Source organism: Sus scrofa, chromosome 12, assembly GCF_054392235.1.
Source record: "Sus scrofa isolate SSC_HxYL_T2T_F1_AM1 chromosome 12, Sscrofa_HxYL_maternal_Yorkshire_Landrace_v2.0, whole genome shotgun sequence".
Taxonomy (NCBI): domain Eukaryota; kingdom Metazoa; phylum Chordata; class Mammalia; order Artiodactyla; family Suidae; genus Sus; species Sus scrofa.
Window position 1 is genome coordinate 13,364,739 of NC_139394.1, and position 26,800 is coordinate 13,391,538.

The window sequence follows — 26,800 nt, forward strand, 5'->3', positions numbered from 1 at the left end:
TTAGTAATCATGGAAACGAAAGAGTGACAGTAAGATACCATTTTATTTCTACTGGGATTGACAAAAATTAATCTGACAATACCAAGTGTTGTGGAGAATATGAAGCTCTGAGGACTCCTGCACACTGCAGGTGGGAGTGTAACTTGGTACAACTGCTTTGGAAACGAGTTTAGCGTTACGAAGTAAAATAAAACACACCACCTAGGTCACTGTGCTCCTGTGCCATGTCATCCCTCCATCCCCCCCCCTTGCTTACAAACATGACATTATTGCCAGCATTTTATATCTTTATTGAACGAGGCTGAGAATACTTAAGTATCTTGCCAGAGTTCACATGAGCTATGAAATTTCAGATTCTTCTTTCTACCCTTTTAACAGGCAGTGATTGTCTGAGTAGGTTTGGGGCAGAAACGGGACCCTAAATCTGCCCATAACTGATCATCTGTCCCAGCTGGGCCCCCACTTCGTGCACCCAGACTGCACTACCAGGATCAGCCAGGAGGGGGCAAGTCAGCCACCCGCCCTCTTTCCTGATGGGGCATTGTCCCTAAGCTCCAAAAAGACAGCTAATTTGAAAAGGAAAAAGATCATTACGTCATTTATGGGAAAATGTGGTGCCATTTATTCAACCAAACCAGATAAAAGGAGCAATAAAGTAGAAAGAAAATCAAATTCAATGGTAACCCTACTATCCAAGCAACCACCACAAATATTTTCATACTCATCCTCCCACATGTTAACAGATTTTTTTTTACAAATCAGCAAACTATTGATATTTTGTATCCCCCCCCTTTTTTTTTTCATTTAACATTTTCCATCTACTTCAGAATAGTAGATGGAGGGGGTAAACCAGAGTTCATATAACTCTTCCCTTTCAGAAAAGCATTGGTTTTGAGCATTTTGCTATTACAGACAATAGTGAATAAACATTTTTATGTATTTTTGTACTTATATCTGTTTCCTTAGTGGCAATTCCCAGAAGTAGGATTTTCGGGACCAAGAGAAATGAAATGCTTAATGCTCAATTCGTGTTGCCGAATTGCTTTCCAAAAGGGTGCATCACTCAATATTCTCACCAGACGAGTAGGAAAGATCCTGTTTCAGAGGTGAGATTGGTTTTTTCCTTAATAAACTTTTATTTTTTTTTAGAGACGTTGTAGATTGACCCGTCCGTTGTAAGAAATCAAACAGAGAGAGCCCATGGGCCCTTTATCCAGTACCCTCCACTCCCCCGCCGCCCATGGTAACGTCTTGCAAAATTGTGGCACAACCAGGACAGTGACAAGAATGAAATCAAAATGCAGAACAGCCCACACGGCAAGATTCTTCCTGCTGTTCTTTTATAGCCGCACTGACCTCCGCCCACCATGGTTCCTGATCCCAGCAATTGCTAATCTGTTCTCTCTTTTTTTTCTTTAATTTTTTTCTTGGAGTACAGCTGCCTTACAATATTGTGTTCGTTTCAGGTGTACGGCAAAGTGAACCAGTTATGTATATACCTATGTCCATTCTTTTTCAGATTCTTTTCTCATATAGCTTATTACAGAGTGTCGAGTCGATTTACCTGTGCTACGTGGTAGGTCCTTGTTAATTATCTATTTTATATATAGTGTGTGTGTGTTAATCTCAACCTCCTGACTTACCCCTCCCCGCCATGCTTTCCTTTTAACAACTGTAAGTTTGATGAGATCTTGGAGTCTGTTTCTGTTTGGTGAATGAGTTCCTTTGTATCATTTTTATTAGACTCCACATTTAAGTAATACCATATGATATTTGTCTCTCTCTCTTTGACTTACTTCACTTAGTATGATAATCTCTGCATCCATCCATGTTGCTGCAAATGGCCTATTTCATTCTTTTTTCATGTCTGAGTCCATGTCTTTCTTTTTTGTCATTTCAGGAATGTTATACAAATGAAATCACAAGGTGAAGTTTTAGGAAAATTGCTATCAAACAAAAGATGTAGCAGAATTACAAATAGAAAACCTGTAAGATATACATTTTGCATTGGCTCATCTCTAGACTAGCACTGTCCAATAGAAATATAATGTGAGCCATACACCGTAATTTAAAATTCTCTAAAGCCCCATTTAAAAAGTATAACGGCATATGTAAAATTAGTCTGTTTTTTTAGCCCTGTATACCAGTTCAACACTTAACCAGTATTTTAAAAATCATTAATGAGATAGTTTGTATCTTTCCTCATGTGAAGTCTTAGAAATCCCGTGTGTGGAGTTCCCTGTGTGGCTCAGTGGGTTAAGGATCCATGAGGATATAGGTTCGATCCCTGCCCTCACTCAGTGGGTTAAGGATCTGGCACTGTTGTGAGCTGCAGTGTAGGTCACAGATGCGGCCTGGATCCCGCGTTGCTGTGGCTGTGATGTAGGCTGGGAGCTGCAGCTCTGATTTGACTGCTGGCCTGGGAACCTCCATGTGCTGCAGGTGCGGCCCTACGAAGAATAGAGAGAGAGAGATCGCTGTGTATTTGTACTTAGAGCACATCTCACTTTGGACCAGTCACCTTTCAAGTGCTCGAGAGCCCGTGGGTGGCTGCCACATCAGATGGCTCAGTTTTAGTCCAGTCTGTGCCAAAATCCTGCTGTGAGTGTGGGGTCTATACAACTCCAGGCTTGCGAGGGTCCCCATGTTAGCTAGTGACTCAACCTTGCTTACATGTTGGAATCACCTGGAATTTTTTAAAAATACGGATGCCTCATCCCCTCCCCCTCCTCCACCCCCGACAGAAGGTTGGCAGTAATTGGTCTTGGAAGCAAACCTGCATTATTAGGATTTCTTTACAACTCCCCAGGTGACGCTGATGGGCAGCAGGGCTGGGCCCCTGGGCGTGAAGGTCTGAGGCCCTGGCCCCACGGGATCCTGATACATGTGGATCCTGGGGAGTGTAGGGGAGGCTGGGGGCTCCCTCCCCTTTCCTCCTCTCAGTTCCTGACCTGACCTGTTCCAGAGCTGGCACTTTCCACTCTAGAAGTTCTGGAGGTTTCTGTGCTTCTGGTCCCACACAGTCCCACCTCGGCCTCACCGGTTCGGTTGTGAGGCCGCTTTTAAAGTGAGAGGCACACGAGCTCCTCCCTCATTGCTCCCACCCTACCAGCACCATCTCACTACTACTTCCTGCCTTGGGGTCACCCTCCTGCCCTGGGGTCACCATCCTCAGTGGCCAATCTTGCTTCTTTCTGGGTCAAGGATGAAGACAAGCATTTGCTGAGAGCCCGTGACTCATTTTTGGTCCTGGAATCCTCACGCCTCCCGTTAAAGAAACAATCAGTCTTGCATTATTGATGAGGGCTCTGAGAGGCTGAGCCAGTGGCCCGAGGCCCCGGCAGGAGACTAAAGGCCCGGCCACCCAGCCCAGGGCCTCTGGGCCTCCAGGCCGGCCTTGATGGGCTTATGAGATGAGACAGCCGGGCTGGGGCTCACGCTCATGCTTCTTTTCCAGACCAGTGCTCTTCTGCGCTCTGGGGCCTGGGAGGGGGAGTCGCTGGCCGCTGGCCAAGAAGCTCACAGAACCATAGACCTCACCTCCCCCACCTTGTCACCAGCCCTCTGGGGGTAGGGGTGGGGGCAGTGAAAGGTGAAACCCCGCCTTCTAGGCCCTGAGTTCCCTCCCAGGCCTTCAGGCCTGACATCCAGGTGGGAAATATTCAGGTCTCTTTAAAAACACAGTAAGCACCTTGATTTCCTCTCTTGAGCGTCGTAGTGAAGCATCAGCTGGAGCACAGACTTATGGGGTCAGCCCTGGGATCCTCCAGGGGCCAGAAGGCCACTGTCCGGGGCTGAGAAAACCAAGGATCTTAGCCCTGCCTCCCACATGGCCTTGGCCTCCTCACTCACCGGGGGCCGGTGCTTAGAGCCAGGTTCTTCGGGGCCTCAGGTTGTTTCATCCAAAGTCACAGGGGCTGTGGGGGAGGCAGAAAGCAACGTGCTGGGAACCAACTCCTCAGAGAAACGCGTCACCCTCTTCTCTGCTTTTCTCTCCCTGCCCATCTCCCTCAAGGCTCTCGCTTTCAAGTGGCTGGCACGTCCTCTCCCTTTCTGCACTGACGCTGGGAGGGCTGGAATGCTGGGCGCGTGGGCGTTCTTCCTGGACCCGCAGCAACCTGGACCCGGGGCCTGGGATGCGGGCCGGCAGGGCTGGGGTACGTGGGAGAAGGACAGGATCACAGGGTGCTGGGGAGAGGGAGGCGTGGCGTGGGCGCCACATACCATTAGCATCCTGGTCATGGTAAAATGTGCTGGAGACGGGAAAACGGGGCAGGCAGGAGGCATTTATAGAAGCCCCCCTCCCCCGCCCCCCAACTCCGTGCTCTGTAACCTGGCTGAACCACATGGACTGTCCTGCAAGTGTCCTCCTGCCGATGCCTTGCTCTCCAGAGGGGCGTGCCTGCTGCAGGTCTCCAAGCTGGCCGATGAGTGGGGTCCAGGTAGCTTCTCCAAAGCCAGACTGCTTTTCCTCCCCATCCCCACCCCTCCTCCCTCCCTTCTCCCAGAAGGAGGACTCAGCAGAAAACGCAGTGTCTCTTGCAACAGAAATACTGATTCTAAGCATGGAGGGGGGCTGGGTGTAACCAAGAATAACTCAGAATGTCCAGCGGGAAATACTCAGTCGCTTCCTTCGTCTCTTCCCTCCCCTTTGTCCCCCTCCTCCTTCCTTCTCCTCCTCCTCCATAATCGCTATTCGATAAGGAAAAATATCTGGTGTGTCCATCCACCCGAGAGATGCAAAGGCCAAGGAGAAAAGGACTTGAAACCCTCAGGCCTCTTCTCTTAGGCCAGAGGCTAATCCTGTTGAGCAAAAAATAGGGCAACGCGTGTTTGACGGTCAGGAACCTGCACTTTGGGGAAGAGAGAGTTTCCAACATGATGAGCTCAGAAGTCTCTGGACACTTCCCTCTGCAGCTCACCAGAACCAGGCTGAGAGATGAAAGCGAGGTCATTCAGTGTGGCAGATAACGGGGCCAGATTGCAGGGTTCAAATCCCAGGCCCCTGACTTTCTAGCTGGGTGAACTTGGAAACATGGCATAACCACCGAGCCCATCATCTAGAAAGTGGGGACAATGACCCTGGTTAAGTCTATGGTGTGCCCTTGCTATGCGCTGGGCTGGAGTCCCGATTTTAAACTGGCTCCACGTGTTAGCTCCTTGAACCCATAACCCCATAAAAAAGGTCCTAGGATTAAACATCCCCATTTTCATAGCGGTGCCTACCTCAAGGGTCCTTGTGAATTATGTGTAAGTGTCTGTGAACAGCGTCTGGCACATGGACCTGGTCCAATAAACATCAGCCTGCGGGAACCAGGGAGGTGGCGTGTCCTTTGGGTGAGGGGGGCGGTGGGCTGGATCAGGATGCTGGGGAGGAGAGAAGAGCCTCCATCAGCTCTCTCTCCGCAGGCGTTTGCAGCCTGGGTCTGATGGATGGCCCGTGTCACCAAAATTAGATCAAGTCTGAACATTTTTCCCATCTACACATATTAAGACACAGGGAACAGAATTGGTTTTCATTTCTCGCTGGTTTTTATGGTACCTGGTAGCCACGTGAGCAGGTGGAGGCAGCCACAGGAGCGGGCTTCTAATGGCCAACCGTTAAGACTTCATGCCACTGAATTATGGGGTTTGCAACCCCATCACTGCTCTGTTTGAAGGGGATCTAAAGCAATAAAGAAAGGTGCGACCCTCCTGGCCTTTTCTAAAGGGATTTTGGTTTCCACACTTGCTGAAAGATAAAAATCTATTTCAGTAATAGATTTCTTTTTTTTTCTTTTTCTTTTCTTTTCTTTAGTCTTTTTAGGGCCACATCTGCAGGACATGGAAGTTCCCAGGCTAGGGGTTGAATGGGAGCTGTAGCTGCCGGCTACGCCACAGCTCACAGCAATGGTAGATCCCTAACCCACTGAGTGAGGCCAGGGATTGAACCCGTGTCCTTACAGAGACAACATCAGGTCTTTAACCCACTGAGCCACAAAGGGAACTCCTTTATGTGACTCATTTAATGAAATCCTCGGACAGCTTGCCAAAGTGTTTATCTCTCCAGCCAGGAGATCAATGAGAATCTGATCATTTGAGCCACAGAAGGTGAGGGTGGCTAAGGGAAAAAATAAGAGTTAAGTGGGGCCTTTGTCCCACCCCAGCTCCTGGCAGGGGGTGCTCTGCTAATGGTCAGAGGTGCACCACTTGGGGGGTGGAGACACCCTGACTTAGGGCCTGGCCTTCAAAGAGGGGGACTTCCCCTGTGTTGTCTGTACCTCTACTGGTCCCTTTGCCAGCACAGGGTCAACACCCCGCTCCCGACCCCCCAGGCCAGCTCCTCTCCTCTCCAGGCTGCGTGGAAGGCCGGACCTCAGCCTGCAGACTCCGCGCTTGTTCTCATCTCAGCTGCATCAGGTGCAAGGTCAAGATGGAGAAACATGCTCTTAAGGAGGGAGGGGACAGGGGCATTTATCTCCTTCTTCACCTCCTCAAAGCATTGCCTTAAAGTGGGAGCTTCCAGTGCTTAACCCGAAGCCCTCTGAACACATATGCCTGTGGGATGTGGTCATTAAACAGCCCTCTGTCCCCTTTCCGTGTTGATTCAGTGGGGCTGGGCCTTCCCTTGGCTCTAGAGGAACGTTCTGGCAGCCTCTGTGGCTCTTCTGGTCTCCCAGGGATGCAAAGTGCCCCAGCCAGTGACTGGACCATCCAGTCCCAAACTGGCCTCCCGCCTGATGCAAAAGGGCCGCAACTGGTCGCCCTGAGCCCAGCTCTGCTGCCCTTGGGGGCCCAAAGCCTGGTCCCTTCCTCCTCTGCCGCCCTCCTCTCTCGGCTGCAGTTTGGGAGAGGGAGCAGGAAGAGGAGGCAGGAGAGAGAGAAGCATCCTCACTTGACTGGTATGGTCATGACATGGCACAGACTTTCTGTGCTCAGAGGCATTTAAGGATTGGGGAGCTTTGTTCTCCTCAAGCCAAGAGAAGGACCGGGTCAGGGAGCCTGCATCGGACTCTCCTACCTTCTCCTTCTCTGCAGGCAAAACCCTGTCCCTCGCCCCACAGGCCTCTACCTGGGCCCGAAGTCCCACCTGTAGCCTTACCTGTCTCCAAGCACCTCAGCACTTCCTTGCAAGTCCTTTCATTCTTGGCTTGGGCAGGAAAATGTGCCATTAGCGATTTAATCTCCTCAAGACATTTCTCCCTAATTACTAGTCATGGATGATAATTAGCGACTCTTAATTCCTGATAATTAACAAGCTAATACTTAGAGGTAATGGCAGCCGGGTAATCATCCCAAAAGGCTCAAAGCTGCCGTGCATTTTAGGCCCCAAACTCCTAAGGGGGACCCTGGATCTCAGCATCTCTCCCCTGGGAGTTTGAGGGGCCCCGCGTTCCGTTTAGGAGACCAGTGACTGGAGGATTGACGAGTCTGGTCTTCAGATATCTTCTCTGCGTAGAGAGATAATACATGTTGTTTTTGAAGCTGTGTTGAGCCCCGAAAAGGAGAGAGAAAAATCAGATATACATCACCTGGTACCCAGAGACATCCACTGTCAACGTTTTGGCTTATTTCTTCCCAGTCTGTGAAATTTTCTTCACGGTTGAATTCATGTGAAACACGTGCTTCCCCCCACCCCCAGAGTTTTTCATGTACTATCCCAACAGAAACGTCTTCCCTGGTGGGAGCAACTTTTATAAGAAAAGGTCTAACTCTCCCAGCAGAACAGTCAAAGGACTATTACAGAGTCGGGAATGGGATCCACGGAAAAGGAGAAACAGTGCGAAAGCACAGACTCTGCCCAGGGTCCGATGAGGTGGGAACGAGGAATTCACTCTTGACCAGAAGGGGGACTCCCGCCCCCGCTGACCAAAGACCTGGGGTGGGAGAGTCTTTCTCACGCGTGCATGCTCACGTCGGAAGGGCAGGCCGCAAACCCATGTGGTCACGATGGTGTTGTTTTCGGAGTAGGGAAGTACCAGGGATTTTCACCTTCTGCCTTATCCTTTTTCCCTGAAGTACAAAGGAGGAAAAAGCACTGGACCAGCCTTGCCAAGGTTTTCAGTTCCCCGTCTTGTACCTCCACTGAACTGCCTGGGCGACCTCAGGTGAACCTCGCCCCTAGACCTGGTTTTCCTGACATGTGCCTGGAGCCGACTCTTACTCATCCTTCCCTAAAAGGTGCTTTTCACACTCCAAAATGTTGAGTTGGTGCATCTCCATGAAACTGGTGTAAAAAGATAACGCCCAGGTGACTCCCAATAAGAAGCCCAATGGGATCAAGAAACAGCCCTGATGTGGCAGTTGGCTGTTTACGAAGATAATCTTCCAAAATTGAGTGTCCCATGCATTTCTAGATTCCTGAGTGTCTGCTTTGTATGTGTCTCTTCACCCTAACACTTCTTAAACCTGTTTATTTCATCAGTAGAGAAGCAGTATAGCTGAAGCAGAGACTTTAGAGGGAGACCTGGGTTTTAATCCAAGTCTGCTACATGCTCATGACGGCCTCAGTTTGCCCATCCATGAAAGGGGGCCATACTCCCTACTAATGGGGCTGTCGTGAGGCCCTAATGCGATCCTGTATGCTAAAGGGCTTTTCAGTACTCAGTGAGATTATTTATTGATAAATAGAGTTAATAGAAGCATAATTTCAATTGTGCAATGCATGCGATTTATTTTTCACTCTGTGCGGAGTGGCGTAAATGTGTTACCTGCTCTAGGAGGGGACCTTTCTGTTTCTTTTCAAGCGCGCTCCAAGGCTTCAAATGTGGCTAGTGTAGAATTTGGCAGGTTGGGTCAGCTTGGGCCTCTTCTTTTATTTCTTGCTTTTACAGATTCAGATCCGGTCTTTTCCCCACTCTCATCTTTCCAAATCTCCAAGACCTGGCTTTGCTTGTCTGCCAAGTATACCATTAAAATCGGCTGTTCAGCTCCAACCAGGCACAAGCTGTTGAATTTAGAGATCGTGAGCCACCTGTTCTGCAAAACGGGGCCTTCGCCCACCCATTGTTGCTTAATAATAATAATACCGTACCCTGGGGATCGTGTGTTGGGTTTTTCAAAGCACTGTCACACTTGCTGTTGCCTTTAATCTCCCAGCAATGTTGTCTTGTTATTCTTCTTGGGGGGCGGTCCCCAAAGTGGATTTCACAGAACAAAATGCCATTTGTGAGGTCAAATACCTTTGGAAAATACTGGGATGAGCAAAGCTAAATGGACTTTTCAGGTCTTTCACCTGTGAATGCACAGCGTAATTCTTTAAGACCTAGATACTGTCCTTCCCAAGTTTTTTTTTTTCCCCCTGCCAGAATCCTTGTTGCTAGACTAATCCATGGAAATTTTGCTCCATGAACCCAGTTTGGAAAGGTCTTGAGAACAAGGAGGGATAAAGTTCAAATGTAGGCACTATCATTTGCTAGCTGAGTGATCTTGGGCAAGTTTCTTAACCTCTCTGATTCTCAGTTTGGTTACCTATGAAATGGGGGTGGTAATAGGCTTGTAAATATTAAAATAAAGTGTTTAGCAGAAGGCCTAACAATGATAAACATTCAATAGACATCAGCTTTGATTATTATCCTCATCCTGTTTGTTGGCCCGGAGAAGAATGGGCCTCAGAAAGGTTAATGTCCCAACATTCCACAGCTACTCAGGCTGAGTATAAAGTCCAGGATTCCTGCCTTTCAGTTTAAGGCTCTTTGCACAGTGGAGGATAATGTGAGAAAAAGAATGCATATGTAAGTATGGCTGGGTCACTTTGCCGTACAGCAGAAATTGACACACATTGTCAATCAGCTATGATTAAAAACAAATCTGGAGTTCCCATCATGGCCCAGTGGTTAACGAATCTGACTAGGAACCATGAGGTTGCAGGTTCGATCCCTGGCCTTGCTCAGTGGGTTAAGGATCCGGCGTTGCCGTGAGCTGTGGTGTAAGTCGCAGACGCGGCTCGGATCCCGCGTTGCTGTGGCTCTGGTGTAGGCCGGTGGCTATGGCTCCGATTGGACCCCTAGCCTGGGAACCTCCATATGCCGTGGGAGCGGCCCTAGTAAAGGCAAAAAGACAAAAAAAAAAAAAAAATCTTAAAAAAAGTCCTCTTTGCAGCCTATGGGGCTGTTATTCTCATTCAGGCAACGTATCCCTTTGTTCCTTTCTCCTTCCGTTTCCTTCACCAACCATCCTTGGGTTCCAGTTCCATTCCCTCTGGCAGGTATTAGGGTTTTATAAGACTCAAGTGTAAGCGAAGGTATTTAGGAAACTGCTAAAAAAAAAAAAAAAGTCTTAATGATTGTGATGCACGGCCCTTACCTAAAGTATGGACCCAGGGGCACCTCCAGGCAGCCTGCCCTGCCACCCCTCACTCCTCCTCCTCCTCCTCCTTCTCGAGACCCAACGTTCCACCAGTTATAATACTGCCCACCCTTGGGTCAGAGTTGTTTTGCTGTGGTGTCATAGTTTTCTGGCTTGTGAACTCCGACGGGGCCTCCGATTCCTGTGCTTCTGCCGTGGCCATGAGCGCAGGGCTCCACACACAGTTGGTGCTTTATGAGATACTTGTAACCCAGCCATCCCCTTCCTCCTCCCACCCCACTGCCTGGAGAATGGCTTGGGTTGGTGGGCAGAGCTGGCTGTTTTGTATTTCATTTTCCCCTTCTTTGTCCAAGCCTGTGCAGGAGGCCTTGGCTTGGATAAAACCCCTGTGCTCTTCGGCCTGGCGGACAGGCGCCTCCAGGAAGCCAGCATGGGGCTCATTCTGCAGATCTATCAGCTCCCTGACGGTCAGCTGATAGTGTAGGGTCAGTGCTGCGGTTCCAGACTAGACGTTCCTCCTTGTTGCAAAAAACACCCATTTTCCTCCCCTTCTGCCTTCTCCCTCTCCCCTCCCCCTCAACAAGCTCAACGCCAGAGGAATCAAGCCTCTGCCTGAGCAGAGTTCACTACCGGGCCCCCAGCCCTTGGGCAGCTCTCTCCCACAGCCCGCATGGAGCTGCATCTTAATTGCTTTGGGGATGCCTTTGTCTGTAGACGGGAGCTCTTCAAGGGCGAGGACAAGGCCATGTTCGTCCTCTTGTTTCTCATATGAGGAAGAGTGAGTTGCTGAATGAATGAATGAATGAATGGTATTATCCGGTGTGGGGGACTCTCGGGTAGGACAAGGGGGTCCTTGCAGTGGCCTGTCCGGAAAGCTGTGAGTTCCTGATGGGCAGAGGGAGGCGGCGCCTCTGTCGCCTGTGGCTTGACCTCCTGGGAGCTCGTCCTCACTCATCCTTTTAGCCCGGCCGTGTTGACTTTAGTTACGGCCCCGTGGCCCCGCATCTTGGGCCTCCTTGGAGCCATGGCTGCTACCTCTCTCCTGCCCCCAGAGCCCACTGCCTGCTGGTGGCCCCTCGCCTGCCGACCTTCGGGAAGATGAGTGCCTGCGGGAGGAAGGCCCTGACCCTGCTGAGCAGCGTCTTTGCCGTGTGCGGCCTGGGCCTCCTGGGCATCGCCGTCAGCACCGACTACTGGCTGTACCTGGAGGAGGGCGTGGTCCTGCCCCAGAACCAGAGCACAGAGGTCAAGATGTCCCTGCACTCGGGCCTGTGGCGCGTCTGCTTCCTTGCAGGTAGGGGCACCCTGGCTTGGGGACAGTTCTGCCCCCCAGGAAAACCTGCCCAGGGGACCCCACCCCACGCCCTGGGGCAGAGGCCGCCCAGCTGGAAGGAGGCAGTTCACCATGGACAATGCCCTTGAACGCTGGCAGCACCCCCTCCAGCGAGCAGCACCCGTTTCAAACTCAAGCCCTGACTCGAGATGTCCGTTTAGACGAGTCCTCTTCTCCACACCCCCACCCCGGCCGATCGAGGTGCCTGGCGCAGGTCTGACGGCCGTGCAGCCCTCAGCTCCCATCTCCCCTCGACACTGCACGGCAGGGCCTGTTAGCACGTCCCCTTCGCAGATGAGGAAATGAAGATTCCGGGGGGGTGGAGGGGGGAGGGCAGCGCCATCACGTTCTCCCAGAGGCCCTCCCCCGGCTCAGAGCCCGGGCCTCCTCCCTGTGTCCTCACATGGTGGGGGCAAGGGGTGCTCCTTGGGGGTCTCTCTCTTTTCTTCCCCCCTCTTTTCAGCCACATCCATGACATATGGAAGTTCCAGGGATAGAATCCAAGCCACACCTGAGACCTACTACGCCACAGCTGCGGCAATGCCAGATCCTTGACCCACTCTGCCAGGTCGGGGATTGAACCAGCAAAGCCACAGAGACAAGCTGGATTATTAACCCATTGTGCCAACAGCCAGGGATGGGCCCCTAGGGTTCAGATCCAGCCCAGGTGTAAATACACAGTGGGTCAGAGATCCTAGAAGCATCTGGAAATACCACTTGAATATGCTAACCTCAAATCCATGTTCAAGAAGAACCCAGAAACGTGACCCTTGTCTCCACAGGTGAGGAGCGGGGCCGCTGCTTCACCATAGAGTACGTGATGCCTGTGAACACCCAGATGACGTCTGAGTCCACGGTCAACGTTCTAAGTAGGTGCTTCCGACTTTCCGACCTGGGCCACAGTCTGGACAGAGCGGAACCGGGCAGAGGGAAGAGGCAGGGTGGCCAGCTTCTTTCTCAGGAGCTCATGCCCTTAGACTCAGCTGGTTGTGCCGGCCTGAGCCCACGGGGCTTACTCTGATGATTTTTATCCAAAGGTAGTGACACGTTGCTGGTGACAGGAGACCCAAACAAGCAAGAGGGCCACCATACCCAGGGGGAGCCCTGTTTGGGATGTTCTAACAAAATGCCACAGACGGGACTGTTTAGAAACCACAGAAATTCATTTCTCTCTGCTCAAGAGATTAGAAGTGCAAGGTCAACGTGCCAGCATGGTCACATTCTGATGAGGGCCCGCCCCCTGGTTCATGTCTGGTACCTTCTCACTGTGTCCTCCCACGGTGGCAGAGGCGAGGGAGCTCTCTGGAGTCCCTCTGATAAGGCGCTAATCCCATTCATGAGGCCCGCCCCTCAAGAGCGAAGAACCTCCCCAAGGCCCCGGCTCCAAACACCATCACCTTGGGCGTCAGGTTTAGCAAATGAGTTTTAGGCAAACACCCACAGCCGCACCATTGCACCCAGGGAACTGAACCAAGCTCTCTGGCCCCTGATAAGACTGACGCCCCGGCCTTGACCTGACCAGAGCTGATTCTGACCCCAATGTGAGCCTGCAATACAATTCTGACACTTATCACCTTGAGTTAGTACCAGCCCCACAGGCTAAGGGCTAAAGGACAAAAGCCCTGCCAGTACTGGCAGGTCCCAGGCCACCCGAGAAGGGGATGGAGCCCCGGATGGCAGGGTGGCGGCTTTGGTGAACAGCCGGTGGCCACTGCCAGGAACACTTGACTCCGGAGGGTGAGTGCTGGGTAAGGCCACTGGAGGCTGACAGTGTCCTCTCGTCCCCTCGATTAGAAATGATTCGCTCGGCCACGCCGTTCCCTCTGGTCAGCCTCTTCTTCATGTTCATTGGGTTCATCCTGAGCAACATCGGACACATCCGTCCCCACAGGACAATCCTGGCCTTTGTCTCCGGCATCTTCTTTATCCTTTCAGGTAACCTGTGTCGTTTTCGCTCACGCACTCTGCACTCGTGACATTTAATTCCTAGCAGCTCTGCTCTGGGAAATTCTGGTCACAGCCGTGGGTCAGCCCCTGGCACAGGACCAGCTGAGTCAGTGGCACGAGCAGAACTGAGTCAGAGCTGGAGGTGGCCTCTGAGGACCCGGGGCCTGTCATCGCCTCTGGAGCAGGGATCTGAGAGGCTCGCCATGGGCGGGGCTGGGATTAGAACCCAGGGCCCTCCTCACCCTACGCTATCGCCATCACCTCCGCTCGCTTCTCAGTTTCCGCCCGGCCTGAGTGTTCCTGGTTGGGGAGGGACTCTGTCTCTGCGTTTTTGCATGAAAGACAAATACAATCTGCCTTTGGAAGAACAGCCTCTTCGCTGTTCTCCCTCAGCCACCCACTGGGGACCCTTGACTGTCCCCTTCACTTCCTAGTGACACCCCAAACCTTCAATACAGATCTGCCTTCTGGGACTGACCTCAGATTGTACCTCGCCCTTCGTTTGTTCTTTTTCTTCTTTGTGTATTTACTCATTTATTCATGGCATCTATCAGGCCTTATCTTGGGAGCTGGAGTCACTGCCTACAAAAGAGCATTGTCACAGGCGATATAAGAAATAGGCCGGGGGCGTTCCTGTCATGACTCAGCAGTTACCGAACCCGACTAGTATCCGTGAGGACGAGGGTTCGATCCCTGGCCTCGCTCAGTGGGTTAAGGATCTGGCATAGCAGACGCGGCTTGGATCCAGCGTTGCTGTGGCTGCAGTGTAGGCCGGCAGCTGTAGCTCCAATTCGACCCCTAGCCTGGGAACCTCCATATGCCACGGATGTGACCCTAAAAAAGACCCTCCCCCCCAAAAAAATAGGCCAGGAACAGGAAGACTGTGTGAAAGGGGCTAGGACAGCAGGCAGCAAGGATGGTTATGGGTCCCAGGGCAGGGTTTGAAACTCAGACGAAGAGTTGTTCAGGGCTGACTACCCAGAGAAGGCAGGGTGAGGGTGAGTAGGAACTGGGTAAGGACGTGAGGCTGGGTGGGGTGGGAAGGGGGCTGGAGGAAAGAGAGAGGACGAAGCGTGGGGGAGGCTAAGCCGTAATCAGCACTCGTCAAGGTGGGACTGCCAGGAGGACCGTGGTGAGGGCTGAAACTGGAAGGGCATCTGAGGTCGCCTTGTGGATTTGGGACTTTGTGAGACACCTCAAAAGGATTTTAAGCCGGGGAATGATGTGACCAGATTTGGACCTTAGAATAACTCTCTATGGAGATGAGGGGAGGAAGGGACGCTATCTCAATAGTACAGGAGAGACGTGATGGTGCCCAAAGTGAGACGAGAGAAATGAGAGCATCCAAGAGACACCTGGCAGGTAAACACAGTAGGATGAGGGTGAGGCTTTCAGGCTTTCAAAGACAAGTGCCATGTTCTTGCTTGGGCCCTGGGTGGCCGGTGCATGGCACTGCTGATCTAGGGATCTTAGGAGAAGGCGCAGATTTGGAGCAAAAGTCCTAAGTTTCGGGTGGGAAGTGCAAAGTGTGAGATGTCCATGTGACATCCAGAGGCGGAGTCCAGAAGGCTGCCATGGGGTCAGGGTTTAGGGCTCAGGCACCAGAGGTAGAGATGGAGCTGTCAGCCTAGGGAGTGGGGGAGGGAACCTCACCAGAGGAGGTCACAACAGGGAGTGTGAAGAGAGGGAGGGGAAGAAAAAGTAGAGGGAGGTCAAGGTAGGCTCTTCCTCTCCTCCAAGGTGACTGCATTTTCATGAGGACCTTTTCTCCTGGAGATAATGCAGGGCTCAGGGCTTCCACTGCAGGTGCTGTGGAGTCTGGACTTGCTGATAAGAGAGGGGCTACGGGTGGAAGGGGGGAGGTGGATGGCTGGATGGACAGAGGGGAGGAGAAGAGAGGGGATGGACATTGGCTGGGCACCAGACATTCTTAGGGCCCCAACTCCTAAGCCACCTTAGGTTCCTTTTCCCAACATTCTCCTGTCAATATAGGGTGGGAGCCAGGGGGCAGTCAGAACGCCCAGTGCCCAAGGGCTTTTCTCTCTTCCATCCACTCATTCATCCATCCATCTATCCATCCTTTCGTCCATCCATCTCTCTGTCTTTTTTTCAACCCACCCACCCATCTGCCGTCCTTTCTTCCATCTGTCAACCCATGCATCCATCCTTGCATCCATCCACCCATCTAACAAACACTGAGCACCTTCACTGACCTCAGCCCACCCTCCGCATGGTGATATTCCCACCCAGTCCAAGAGGTAGAGACCTGGAGTTAACCTCTTTCCTGATCTTTCTATGAACTTCACAATAGTCAAGTCTATAGAGTAGCTTCTAAGCACCTGAGCTTTTCAGTGGTGGGTGACAGGACCAGAAATCTCAGATTGAACTGGGCCACATGAAGTGGGTTGGTTATTTTTTGTTGTTTTGTTTTGTATTTTTGTCTTTTTAGGGCTGCACCTGCAACATATGGAGGTTCCCAGGCTAGGAATCTAATCAGAGCTATAGCCACTGGCCTACGCCACAGCCACAGCAACACCAGATCCAAGCCACATCTGCAACCTACACCACAGCTCACGGCAACGCCGGATCCTTAAGCCACTGAACAAGGCCAGGGATCGACCTTGCATCGTCATGGATACTAGTCAGATTTGTTAATCAATTAGCCACAACAGGAGCTCCATGAAGTCGTTTTAATGATATAGCAATAGAGAGGGTTCACTTGGGCCAGCAGTGATTCCAAGGCGACTTAGGTGCCAAGGAAGGCTTGACTCACATTTATTTTCCTTTAACTTTCATCCTTCAAGATGCCCTAGCTTAATCATGTGAGTGGAATTAAACAGCTCAAAACAGTAATTAATTATGTCCTGATTGAATTATAGTCACTAATGGACGAGACTGATGCCCGAGTCAGACATTGGCACAAGGGCAGCAGGAGTTTGGTCCCCACTGGCCCCCTGATTTAATGCTTGTCAGAATCTGGGCCAACTCTCTTTACCTCTCCTGCCTAATGCCCTCCATAGGCCACACCCATGGTCAGGTGGGCTGCACAGACCCACAGTTATATGGCCATCCATCCAGGGGCTGGAGGCCCCGGCTGCCTCTGCCAAGGGAGCTGGTTTCATTCCACAGTTTAGCAAAAGCCACCTGCTAACTTGGTGATTCTCACCCTTAGTTCACATTGGCATCGCCCAGGGAGCTTTGAGGACGATACTGCACCAGGCCCCAGCCCAGGTCACGTGTAGCAGAAGATATGGGGGTGGGACTCCTGGGAGGGACGTCTGACAGGTGACTCTAGTGAGCAGGTGGGTGAGAACCATGGGGCTTCTCATGACTCAGGAGATGCATAGACAGGGCCTTTCTTACTGGCAGCTCTTCACTTCCTAGAAGGTAATGGCCTAAGGGTCTTCAGGAGGGCTCCCCTTGAACACCAGAATGAGTTCATGGTCACCACAAGGCCAGGGTCTTTCTCCCTGAACCCCCGGGGGTGGGGGGTGCCCCATCCTAAACTCCCCGGCCCTCTTCTCTGAGCTTCCGGCCCCGCCCCCAGGCCTGTCTCTCGTGGTGGGGCTCGTGCTCTACATCTCTAGCATCAACGACGAGATGCTCAACAGGACCAAGGACGCCGAGACCTACTTCACCTACAAGTACGGGTGGTCCTTTGCCTTCGCTGCCATCTCCTTCCTTTTGACCGAGGTAAAAGGGTTGGGTGGGGAAGGGGGCGGGGCGGGGGCTGAATGGGAGGAGAAGGCCCCTTGGCTTTTCCTGGACGCGCCCCCTCTACTGCCCCACACAGTCAGAGGCTGTGTCACTCTCTGACCTTCTGAGGTCAGCCAGGAGTGGATGCCCCCGGCCCGGCATCCACTGCCTCCCCCTCCAGCTGCTCTCAGGGCTGCGGCCGAGGCCAGGTCCCCAGCCGTGAGCTCTCCTCTGCTTCCTCCTGCCTGCAGAGCGCAGGGGTGATGTCTGTCTACCTGTTCATGAAGCGGTACACCGCCGAGGACCTGTACAGGCCGCACCCCGGCTTCTACCGGCCGCGTCTGAGCAACTGCTCGGATTACTCGGGCCAGTTCCTGCACCCCGACGCCTGGGTCCGGGGCCGCAGCCCCTCCGACATCTCCAGCGACGCCTCCCTGCAGATGAACAGCAACTACCCAGCCTTGCTCAAGTGCCCGGACTACGACCAGATGTCATCCTCCCCTTGCTGAGCCCCGCGGCCTCCCTCCCGGGACTTCGGACGGCCAGGCAGCCTTCGCGTGCTCCCTTGCTGGCCTGTGAGCCCCAGGGCCTCGGTGGACAGGCCCAGGCTGCCCCTGCCCCGCCCCGCCGCGCCCCCCGTGCTTAGCTGTTGTCACTTGACCCGCGTCCTTTCCCTGCTTCCCCCAGAGTAGCTGCGACTGCCCCAGCGAGCGAGCTGATTGGGTGAGTATGTTGGTGGAGCCCCGCCCCTTGAGTGCCAATCACTGCAGCCACGCCCCCTTTCCTGGGAGAGGAAGGTGTGCCCGCTGTGCGTTCATCCCGCACACCCACCTTCATGGTCCAGGCCACGGCCAGCTCCGAGATGCCAAGCACCTTACAGAGACCAGGCTGGACCTGTGTGCTTGCCAGCGGGCCTGCCCCTCGCATTCATGATCTGGGCCAAGGAGCCAAAAAGTGACTCTGCTATGGCGGTCTGGCTGGTTCAGAGTCATCAAGCAGTGTTCCTTGTAAAATCCTTTATCCTTTCTTGTCACCATATCCCTCCATACAGCGCAGTGTCTGCACGCTCCACCTCCCCCTCTGCCCCACAGCCTGTAAATCTTTCTCCCTCTTCCCCGGCCAGAACTCACCTGCCCCAGCCTTTCTCCCAAAGAGGCTGAGGATGGGTCTGAGGCCACTCTGAGGACGTCACAGAGGTGGTAATGGCTGATGATGTCTTAATGTGTATGGCCCCCTGATGACATAGCTAACGGGGGCCTTTAATGCCTTAACCCAAATAAGTGACTCTGACAATGAGAATTTCGGGACTGTTTCAAGCCCCATACCATCCCTGCTCACATGGGTTCAAGGCTGTTTCAAAGTCTCATCATATAGACAGACGTCGATCCCATCTAAGTAGAGGCAGCTTTCAAAGAGGCTGCCTGACATTTGGGGCTGGATTTGCCAACACCTGAGCCTGAACAAGCCAGACTCAGAATGATCCAGCTGCTCTCTGGGAGTGACTATCAACCCGGGGGAGGGGGGTGCCGGTTTAATCCTAACGTGCACAGCATCTGCTTCCTGGGTGTGGGGCCTGGGCAGGCAAATAGATGCCTCCAGAAGAGGAGGTGGCCTGATGCCCATTTTCCTGGCTGGAAACCTAAGCTGGGAGGTACGTAGCACCTTCTGTGAAGTTTGCAGGGGGTAATGGTGGAAGGACCACGGCAGGACAGGGCCCCTTCAGCTCTCCAAGCATCTTCTCAGTGTGGCTGCTTTGGGATTTGAGATTTTGAGTAGCAAAACGACGCGGGGCTCTTGGCTGTGTATTTTTGCCCTGCCAGCTTTTCTCTCTTTCTCTTGCTCTCTTTAAGATAGCATTCAGGGGAGTTCCTGCTGTGGCTGAGCGGGTTAAGAACCTGACTAGTACCCGTGAGGATGCAGGTTCGATCCCTGGCCTCACTCAGTGAGTTAAGGATCTAGGGTTGTCTTGAGCTGGGGTGTGGTTCACAGACGCGCCTTGGATGCTGAGTGGCTGTGGCTGTGGTGTAGACCGGTAGCAGCACTTCTGGAACAGGCGGCCTTTGAAAGAGCAATGCGTTTGTTCACTCCACCTGCCAGGGGCCGGTCCCTTAGATCACAGACATTTCTATTCCAGTTCTGGAAGCCGATGTCCAAGGTCAAGGTGTCGGCGGATCTGGTTTCTCTCGAGGCCGTGTTCCTCGGCCTGCAGATGGCCATCCTCTCCACGTGTCCGCAGGTGGTCTTTTTCCTGCTCACCTGCAGGCCCCATGTCCAGATTCCCTCTTACGAGGACACCAGTCAGATTCCAGAGGGACCCATCCTAACAGCCTCGTTGTGACTTAAGTCCCTTCATTAAAGGCCCATCTCCAAATGTGGCCACATTCTGAGTCCTGGAGGTGGGGGCCTCATCATATGAATATGGGGCATGGGGCGGGGGGCACAGTTCGGTCCATAACAGGCAGGTAGCTGGATTATCCCGCTGTTTCGCAGGAGAGTAGAGGGGACCAAGAAAAGCCACTTCTGCTCCCAGTCCGGCCACCAACCCGGCATGCACCCTGGCCAATACTCTTCTGCTCTGAGAGCTTTGGCCTCAAGTATTTATTTCCAAGCTCCTCTCCCACACATCTGCCCCCACCCCTAATGAATCAGCCTCTTGTAGAAAAGCCGTCATAATGTGACGGCTCACCCCTCGCCCATACACTGATGGCAACTGTAAAGCCCCCACGTTCACTCCGTCGGCTTCTGCCATGCCCTCTAGTCCATGGTTACCATTTGCGGATGATTTGCGGATGAACGTGGAAACCGCGCTCTCCCCTCAGCAAAGGACCAGTTAGTGCAGTTGGAGACACTAGGTAGCATTTCCAAACTGAACAGTTGTTTCGATGTGCTCTGCTCCAATTTGTGTCCATGTAATTGGCTCCTCGGATGCTCTTTCCCCTCCCTGAAACGCTTTCTCTGTCACTGTGCCAGGCTTGTATTTGTGCACATGGAAAAAAATAGAATCCACTCCCGAACACCAGCCAATGGTTGACTGTTGACATCATTAGGGCGGGCCTTTATCGGCCTGGAGGCTGAGCTGCTGAGTCGGCCGCTCTTACCCTGGGAAGGTGCAATTTACACGTATCTTAGGATCAGGTTCTGGGTCCTGTTCTCCCCCGGGGGATGGATGACTGGGTCACTAACTGTGGAACCACGACTGTTCCTTTTCTGTCTATAAATGAATCTCAGAACTGGGGCCTCTTTGCAGCCTCTCTGCAATCAAAAGATTTTTATCAAACATTAAAGTGTATAAACTCAACTCAGACACTAATCATTAGGGGCCCCTTCCTCAATCCACTTTCTAATCTTTCGTGTCATCACTTAAAGAAAAGACAGAGAAGTTTTTATTTTTTCACCTTCAAACCATGGGAGGGGGAGACTAATACCCTCCAAATCTGATGTCTTAGGGAATTAAACCATTCGGGGCTACCAGCTGGGCGGGGGAACAATTCTGACTTTTGACCCCTCTCATCTGGAACTCATCAGCCTCCTTCTCCCTCCAGGGGTTGGGCTGCGGTGCCCCCCTGCCCCGCCAGACACCCAGAGATGACCTTGAAAGAAATGGTCTGTTAAGAGGGCTGCACGGAGCTGCCAGGGGGCACTTTGGGGCAGCTTACCAGTGATGTTCTGGGGGACCACGTTTCAGGAGCCCCCTCCTTCTCGTTTGGGTAACTGTCCTTCCTCCCTAAGTAAAAGTGGTGTGCTAGTGTTCTCCAGAGTCACAGAACCCACAGGAGGCGTAGAAAGAGAAGTTTATTTTAAAGAGTTGGCTCCCGTGATGGTGGAGGTTTGGCAAATCCAAAGCCTGGTGAGGGAGGCCCGCAGGCTGAAGACTCAGGGAAGAGTCGCAGTTTGAGTCAGAAGGCTGCTCGCTGGCAAGCTTCCTTCCTGCTTGGGGGAGGGCAATCTTTGTTCTGTTTAGGTCTTCAACTGATTGGACGTGACCCACCACATTCTGGAGGGCGATCGGCTTCATTCCAAGTCCACCGATTGAAATGTCACTCACAGCTAAAAAAAAAAAGAAAAAAAAAAAAAGCCTTCACAGAAACAGCTGGAATAATATCTGGGCAACGTGGTCCAGCCAAAGTGACTCTAATTAGCCAGCACAAGTGGATAAAGAGTGGACGAGGGCGGGGGAATAGCATTCCACCTGAAGCATTGGCAGAGTGGGTGGCCAGGGTGCGGTGGGGAGTCCGCACAGCCCTGCACGGTCACTCCAGGGGAGCTGCTCCTTCCCAGGCTGCCCTCTGGCTGAGGCCCCCTGCCTGATGAGTGTGTGGAACCCAGTCTTACCTCGCTGAACGCCATCCCCCTGGCTGCTGTGGCTCTGGGGAAGTTAATCAGCCTCTGGAAGGTGAACACTCCGTGCAGCCAGTGGGTGCAGAAGTGGCTGAACACGTGGACGCTGCCAAGGACACGGTCCTCAGGCCCAGACAGGCCAGGACCCAGCCTGTGCTGTGAGCGTGAGCTCAGCCGTGGCCGTGGGGCTGCTCCCATGCCCCCGTGCTCTGTCTCCAACTCTAAAGGCTACAAGGTTGTTTCGGTTTTTTTTCTTTTTCTGGTGGCACCTGTGGCATATGGAAGTTCCCAGAGAAGGGGTCCAATGGGAGCTGCAGCTGAGGCCTATGCCACAGCCACAGCAACACTAGATCCTGAACCCACTGAGCGAGGCCAGCGATCCTCACGGAGGACAATGTCATCCTCATGGAAACAATGTCAGGTCCTTAACCCACGGAAACACCATGGGAACTCCAAAGGCTGCAGGTTTTAGAGGCAAGACCTGAGCAAGCCCAAGGTATGGACCACCAGCCCCTACCTCCCGCCTGGAGCAATCAGATAACACCCCAAAGAATGTGGAACTTACCTAAAAGGTCAGATACTTGGGGGCAGGGGCGGGGGTGCCGAAGGGAGAACTTGAATGCCTAGGGTCTTCCTCTCAGCCACAGGGGAAGGGGCTTCTCCATCCAGGGTCTGCTCCCCTGGGCAGCGTTGTGGGGAGTAAGGCCCTAGTTCAGCCAGCCTCAGAGGTTCAAGAGCAAATTCAAGGTCAAGTGGCACCACTTTCTTGCTATAGGAACGCAGAAAGACCAACTTAAAGGTACCCAAAATGTGACTGTGTCTGTTAAGAGATGAAAATTCCCAGGTGGGAATTGGGTGAAGGGGGGGGATTGAGCCCCTTCACCTGAGTCTAGCCGAGGAGTAGTCAGAGCTTCCTGAACAGAATGCAGGAAAGGAAGGGGGAAAGGGGCTGGGTGGGTAACGAGGATGCTGAAGACACAGGCTTTCTCCTTGCCCCTCCCCTGCCTCCACAGGCTCTGCCTCCCTAGACAAGGCTGTGCTTCGGGCAAGAAGTCAAGTTCATGGGCTCATGCCCAGCCTCTCTTCCCTGATGAGCTGCTATTCACTGGGATGCAGTAAGAGCCTGCCCTTGAGCAGGAGGGTGGCAGCACTCAGCATTCTGGAGCCAGTGTGCTCTCCACACCACTGTCAGGACCGAGGGGTGGCCTTCTGGCCCTGAGTAGTTCTGTTGGATGCTCAGAAATGACCTCGCAGACTCGAGGCTCCAACTGCAGAGTTTAAACTGACCTTCATCACTGGTCTTTGAATAATTCATTTCAGATTCATCATTTGTAAGAACAAGGCTTGAGGGCTTTGGGGGTTTCTGATCAGGCAGCAAGGAGACTGTGTATTACAGTCCTCTCAGCACACTGGACTTGAGTCAGTTTTTATCTTGAATCCACTCACATTCACACCTCCTACCCCATTTCAGATACAAGAGAAGCCACACGAAAACACAATGAAGTCTATTTTTTTTTTTAATGTAAACTGTAAAGTCCTCCTTGGGTTAACTTATTTTTAGAACAAAATGATAAGAAAAGACTAAATTAAACAAACCCCACCAGGGGCTCCCGACGAGTAGCGTATATTAAATTCAAGGCTATTCCCAGTGCCCTGAGCTATTAAGGATGAATAGATGGTTTTCTCCAAGGTCAGTCATAGGTCTGGGGGAGATGGATTCGCCATCTTCAATCAAGACACCCTTTCTTGCAAATGTCAGTGGGGTCTCAGCTTCAACTCCAGCAGATGGGACATCACCAGATGTCACCGTCACCAACCTGCATATAAAGCCTTTATCAGCGTGCTCATCACATACTAGGTACTTTGCAAGCATTATCTCATTCAACATTCTCCATTCTGCACAGAGGATACTGAGACCTACAGCGGGGTAGGGACTGACAGTAATATTTGCAGTGCTCTGAAAGTCCTGTTTCACATGGTTAGCATCTGCAGTTCTAAAGGCCCGGCGTGGCCGAAACACCCCCTGCCATAATTGGAGAAATAGTCCAGGTTCCATCCAAAGATAGATGAAGAAGGGAAGCTCTTTTAAATAGGAAGAGAGATATAAAATACGGCACAGAGGAACCTAGCTACAAAACAGACACAGACTCGTGGACAAAGAGAACACAGACTTGTGGATGCCAAGGGGGAGACAGGAGGGAGTGGGATGGATGGGGAGTTTGGAGTTAGTAGATGCAAGATATTACATTTAGAAAGGATGCAACAAGGTCCTACTAAATAGCCCGGGGAACTAAATCCAATCTTTTGGGAAAGAAGATTATGGAAGATAATATAAGAAAGGGAATATATATATATATATATGATGGGGTTGCTTTGCTGTACAGTAGAAATTGGCACATTGCAAATCACCTATACTTTAATTTTTTATAGTTTTCTTATTTTTAAAAAATAGAAGAAAGGCAAGGTATTCTTTTCCTGAAATCTTGTTAATTCTGACTTCTTATCTCCCTCCCTACTCCTGATACCAACCTGTGTAGGAAAAACTCACTCTTTCTTCCTTTGCTCACACACAATACTTCTGACACCAGATGTGTGGGGTTCTCCCAACACACAGTTTTTGGTGACACCAGCTGGGTGTACTACAATTCAATTCATTTCTGCCACTCACTGGAGTTAGCCCAGACCCCATGGGTTCAGGGCTGTCTCACAAGACGGCTCCCCACTTCAGACTCTCATCACAATAGGTCCCCGTGGGCATTACCCACAACTTCTCTCTGACTTGGCTACAGATTAGAAGTTCCCATGACTCTCTTCCTTGGATCTGATCATTTGCTAGAACAGCACTCAGGACTCAAGGAAACACATTTACCAATGTATTATAGAATAAAGGATATGAAAAAAGACTTAGAGGAAGAGCCATGTGAAGAGATAAGCAGGGTGAGATCGAGAAAGGTCCATCCCTGTGAAGTTGGCATCCAGTATCCTCCCAGCACGTGGGAAGTTCTCCAAACCCCGTACTTGAGAATTTGTAAGTTTTCACCCCTTAGGCATGATGGGTGATGGATCAGCATCTGGCCCTTCTTTCCTTCCTGGAGTACGTGGTGGGGGGTGACTTCCAAGCTTCTAATCATGGCTTGGTCTTTCCGATCATCAGCTCCCATCCTGACGCTACCCAGGAGTCACCTCATTGGAGCAAAAGACACTCCTGTCACCCAGGAAATCCCAAGAGATTTAGGAGCCCTGGGTCAGCAACTGGGGTCAAAGATCAAATATTGAAACAAAAGATACCCCTGTGGTTCTTATCATGTAGGAAATTCCAAGGGTGTCAGGAGCTCTGGACCAGGAACTGGGGGCAGAGATCAATATATACATTTTCCATTATTTCACACAACCACTGTTGGAAATGGCCACAGAACAATTACAGATTTTCTGGACTGAGGTCCAGTCAGTGGCGGACCTCAGAGGCTCGCCACACTCTCCTTGCTTGCCAGCACGTGGAGGGAGATTCATGGCCCACGTGCAGACTGACCAATGAGCGTGAGACCAGGGGTTGTCTGCACATCCTGACACCCTGATCCAAGCAGAGGGCTGAGGAGTCAGGCTCAGACCCTGGAGAGGAGCTCACAGCTGACTCTGGCCTCTGGACCCCATTTTCCCAGGACACCGTGAAGCCAACCACCTGTGGGCGTGCTGTGGGATGCGAGACCCTACCGTCTGAAGCCTATCAGCTGGAGAGGAGGAAGGAATATCTCTTTTTGTTCAGCACATTTCCTGAAGCATCGTATGTGTGAGCTCCCACCCTGGTGGCTGTGAGGTGCAAAGAAAAAAAAAGTAGAGTGTAAATGAATTTTCCTTCCCCACCCTTAACTGTGATAAGCATCACCTTGTTTTTCTAAATCAAATTAAATCTAACTTTGAGCCTTCACTCAGTCGGGTGGTGGGGGATACAATATTCCAGGGGCGTCTCAGAAATCCAGTGGAGACAGAAGGCAGAGAAATCACAGCCCAACCCACGCAGGGTCCTTGGGGAGGCAGGTGTCCAAGGCACTCAGCAGTTACACTTCCTGGCTCATTTCCTTCCCAGACACAGGGACCCTTCCCAGAGTTGGCTCTTCTCACTGACCTCGTCCAAGGACTTCCTTTTAACCTGTCCCCTTGGGAAGACACTCCATAATCTCCCTTCTGTGGGTCCCTAGAGACACTCTTTCCTGAACTGGGAGCAGAAGAAAGAGATGGGAGAAAATAGTCAAAGTCGTCTTGATAATTTACCCTGAAATCCTATTAACAATAATTAAATTAGTAGTGCTTATTCTTTTGGTTATTGCTATGCCAGCTCTATCCTAGGCAGTTTGTCCTATGTGACTTAATTTTATTTATTTTTCCAACCCCCAGAGCAGAGTCTGAGTTAATTATACCCCCCCAGTTCACAGGGTACAGCCGTCGCTGGTCCAAAGCTGGACTCTTGGTTGTTCATTCACTCATTCGTTCTGTCTTTCCCCCTTCCCACCCTACGAGCGACCTTTCAAATGTGATTAATAAGGTGTCTTTTGGTTTCCATGCACTCCTTAAAATGTGTATTGTGAATTTTTGCATGTGCATTTTAATGTGAATAAAAGGTACTGGATTTTGTATGTTGTTCTCCTTCTCACTTTTTCATTTGGCACTGCTTTTATGATGCTTCTGTTTTGCCCCATAAAAATATAGCCCACTGTTCTAACCACTGCCTAGGACCCTGCAAGAGACATCCACAGCGAGAAATCCCAGGGACAGACACACCAGGGAAATGGGATGGAGAAGCCAAGGTTGAGAACTCACCTCCAAGATCCAACCCCAATTCCCCCAGAGCTTTGCCCGGGGCCCAGTTGCCTCTGACTCCCTCCACTCACAGACAGCAATGTCAAAATACAGCCATCTGGGAGCTCCCACTGTAGCTCAGTGGATTAAGAACCTGACATGGACTCCGTAAGGATGCGGGTTCGATGCCTGGCCTCGCTCAGTGGGTTAAGGATCTAGCGTTGCTGCACGCTGCTGCAAAGCTCACAGATGCAGCTCAGATCTGGTGCTGCTATGGCTGTGGTGTAGGCTGGCGGCTGCAGCTCCAATTCAACTCATAGCCTGGGAACTTCCCTATGCCGTAGGTATGGCCCTAAAAATAAAAAAAAATTAATTTATTAAAAAATAGAATGAAATACAGCCATC

General features: G+C 51.7%; 1 protein-coding gene across 2 annotated transcripts in view; it reads left to right on the forward strand.

Moving 5' to 3' along the window:
- CACNG5 (calcium voltage-gated channel auxiliary subunit gamma 5) overlaps positions 1-20,561 on the forward strand; it is a 39,229-nt gene extending 18,668 nt beyond the window's left edge. Inside the window, exons 2-7 of one of the 2 annotated variants that reach the window (XM_084983046.1) lie at positions 967-1,106; positions 11,340-11,581; positions 12,403-12,489; positions 13,415-13,555; positions 17,115-17,260; positions 17,515-20,561. In XM_084983046.1, coding sequence (XP_084839172.1) covers positions 1,006-1,106; positions 11,340-11,581; positions 12,403-12,489; positions 13,415-13,555; positions 17,115-17,260; positions 17,515-17,772 — 975 coding nt within the window. In that variant the 5' untranslated portion in view covers positions 967-1,005 and the 3' untranslated portion in view covers positions 17,773-20,561. The remainder of the gene's footprint in view (positions 1-966; positions 1,107-11,339; positions 11,582-12,402; positions 12,490-13,414; positions 13,556-17,114; positions 17,261-17,514) is intronic. The other variant, XM_021066741.2, reaches the window with a different exon arrangement.
- Positions 20,562-26,800: the final 6,239 nt, after the last annotated feature.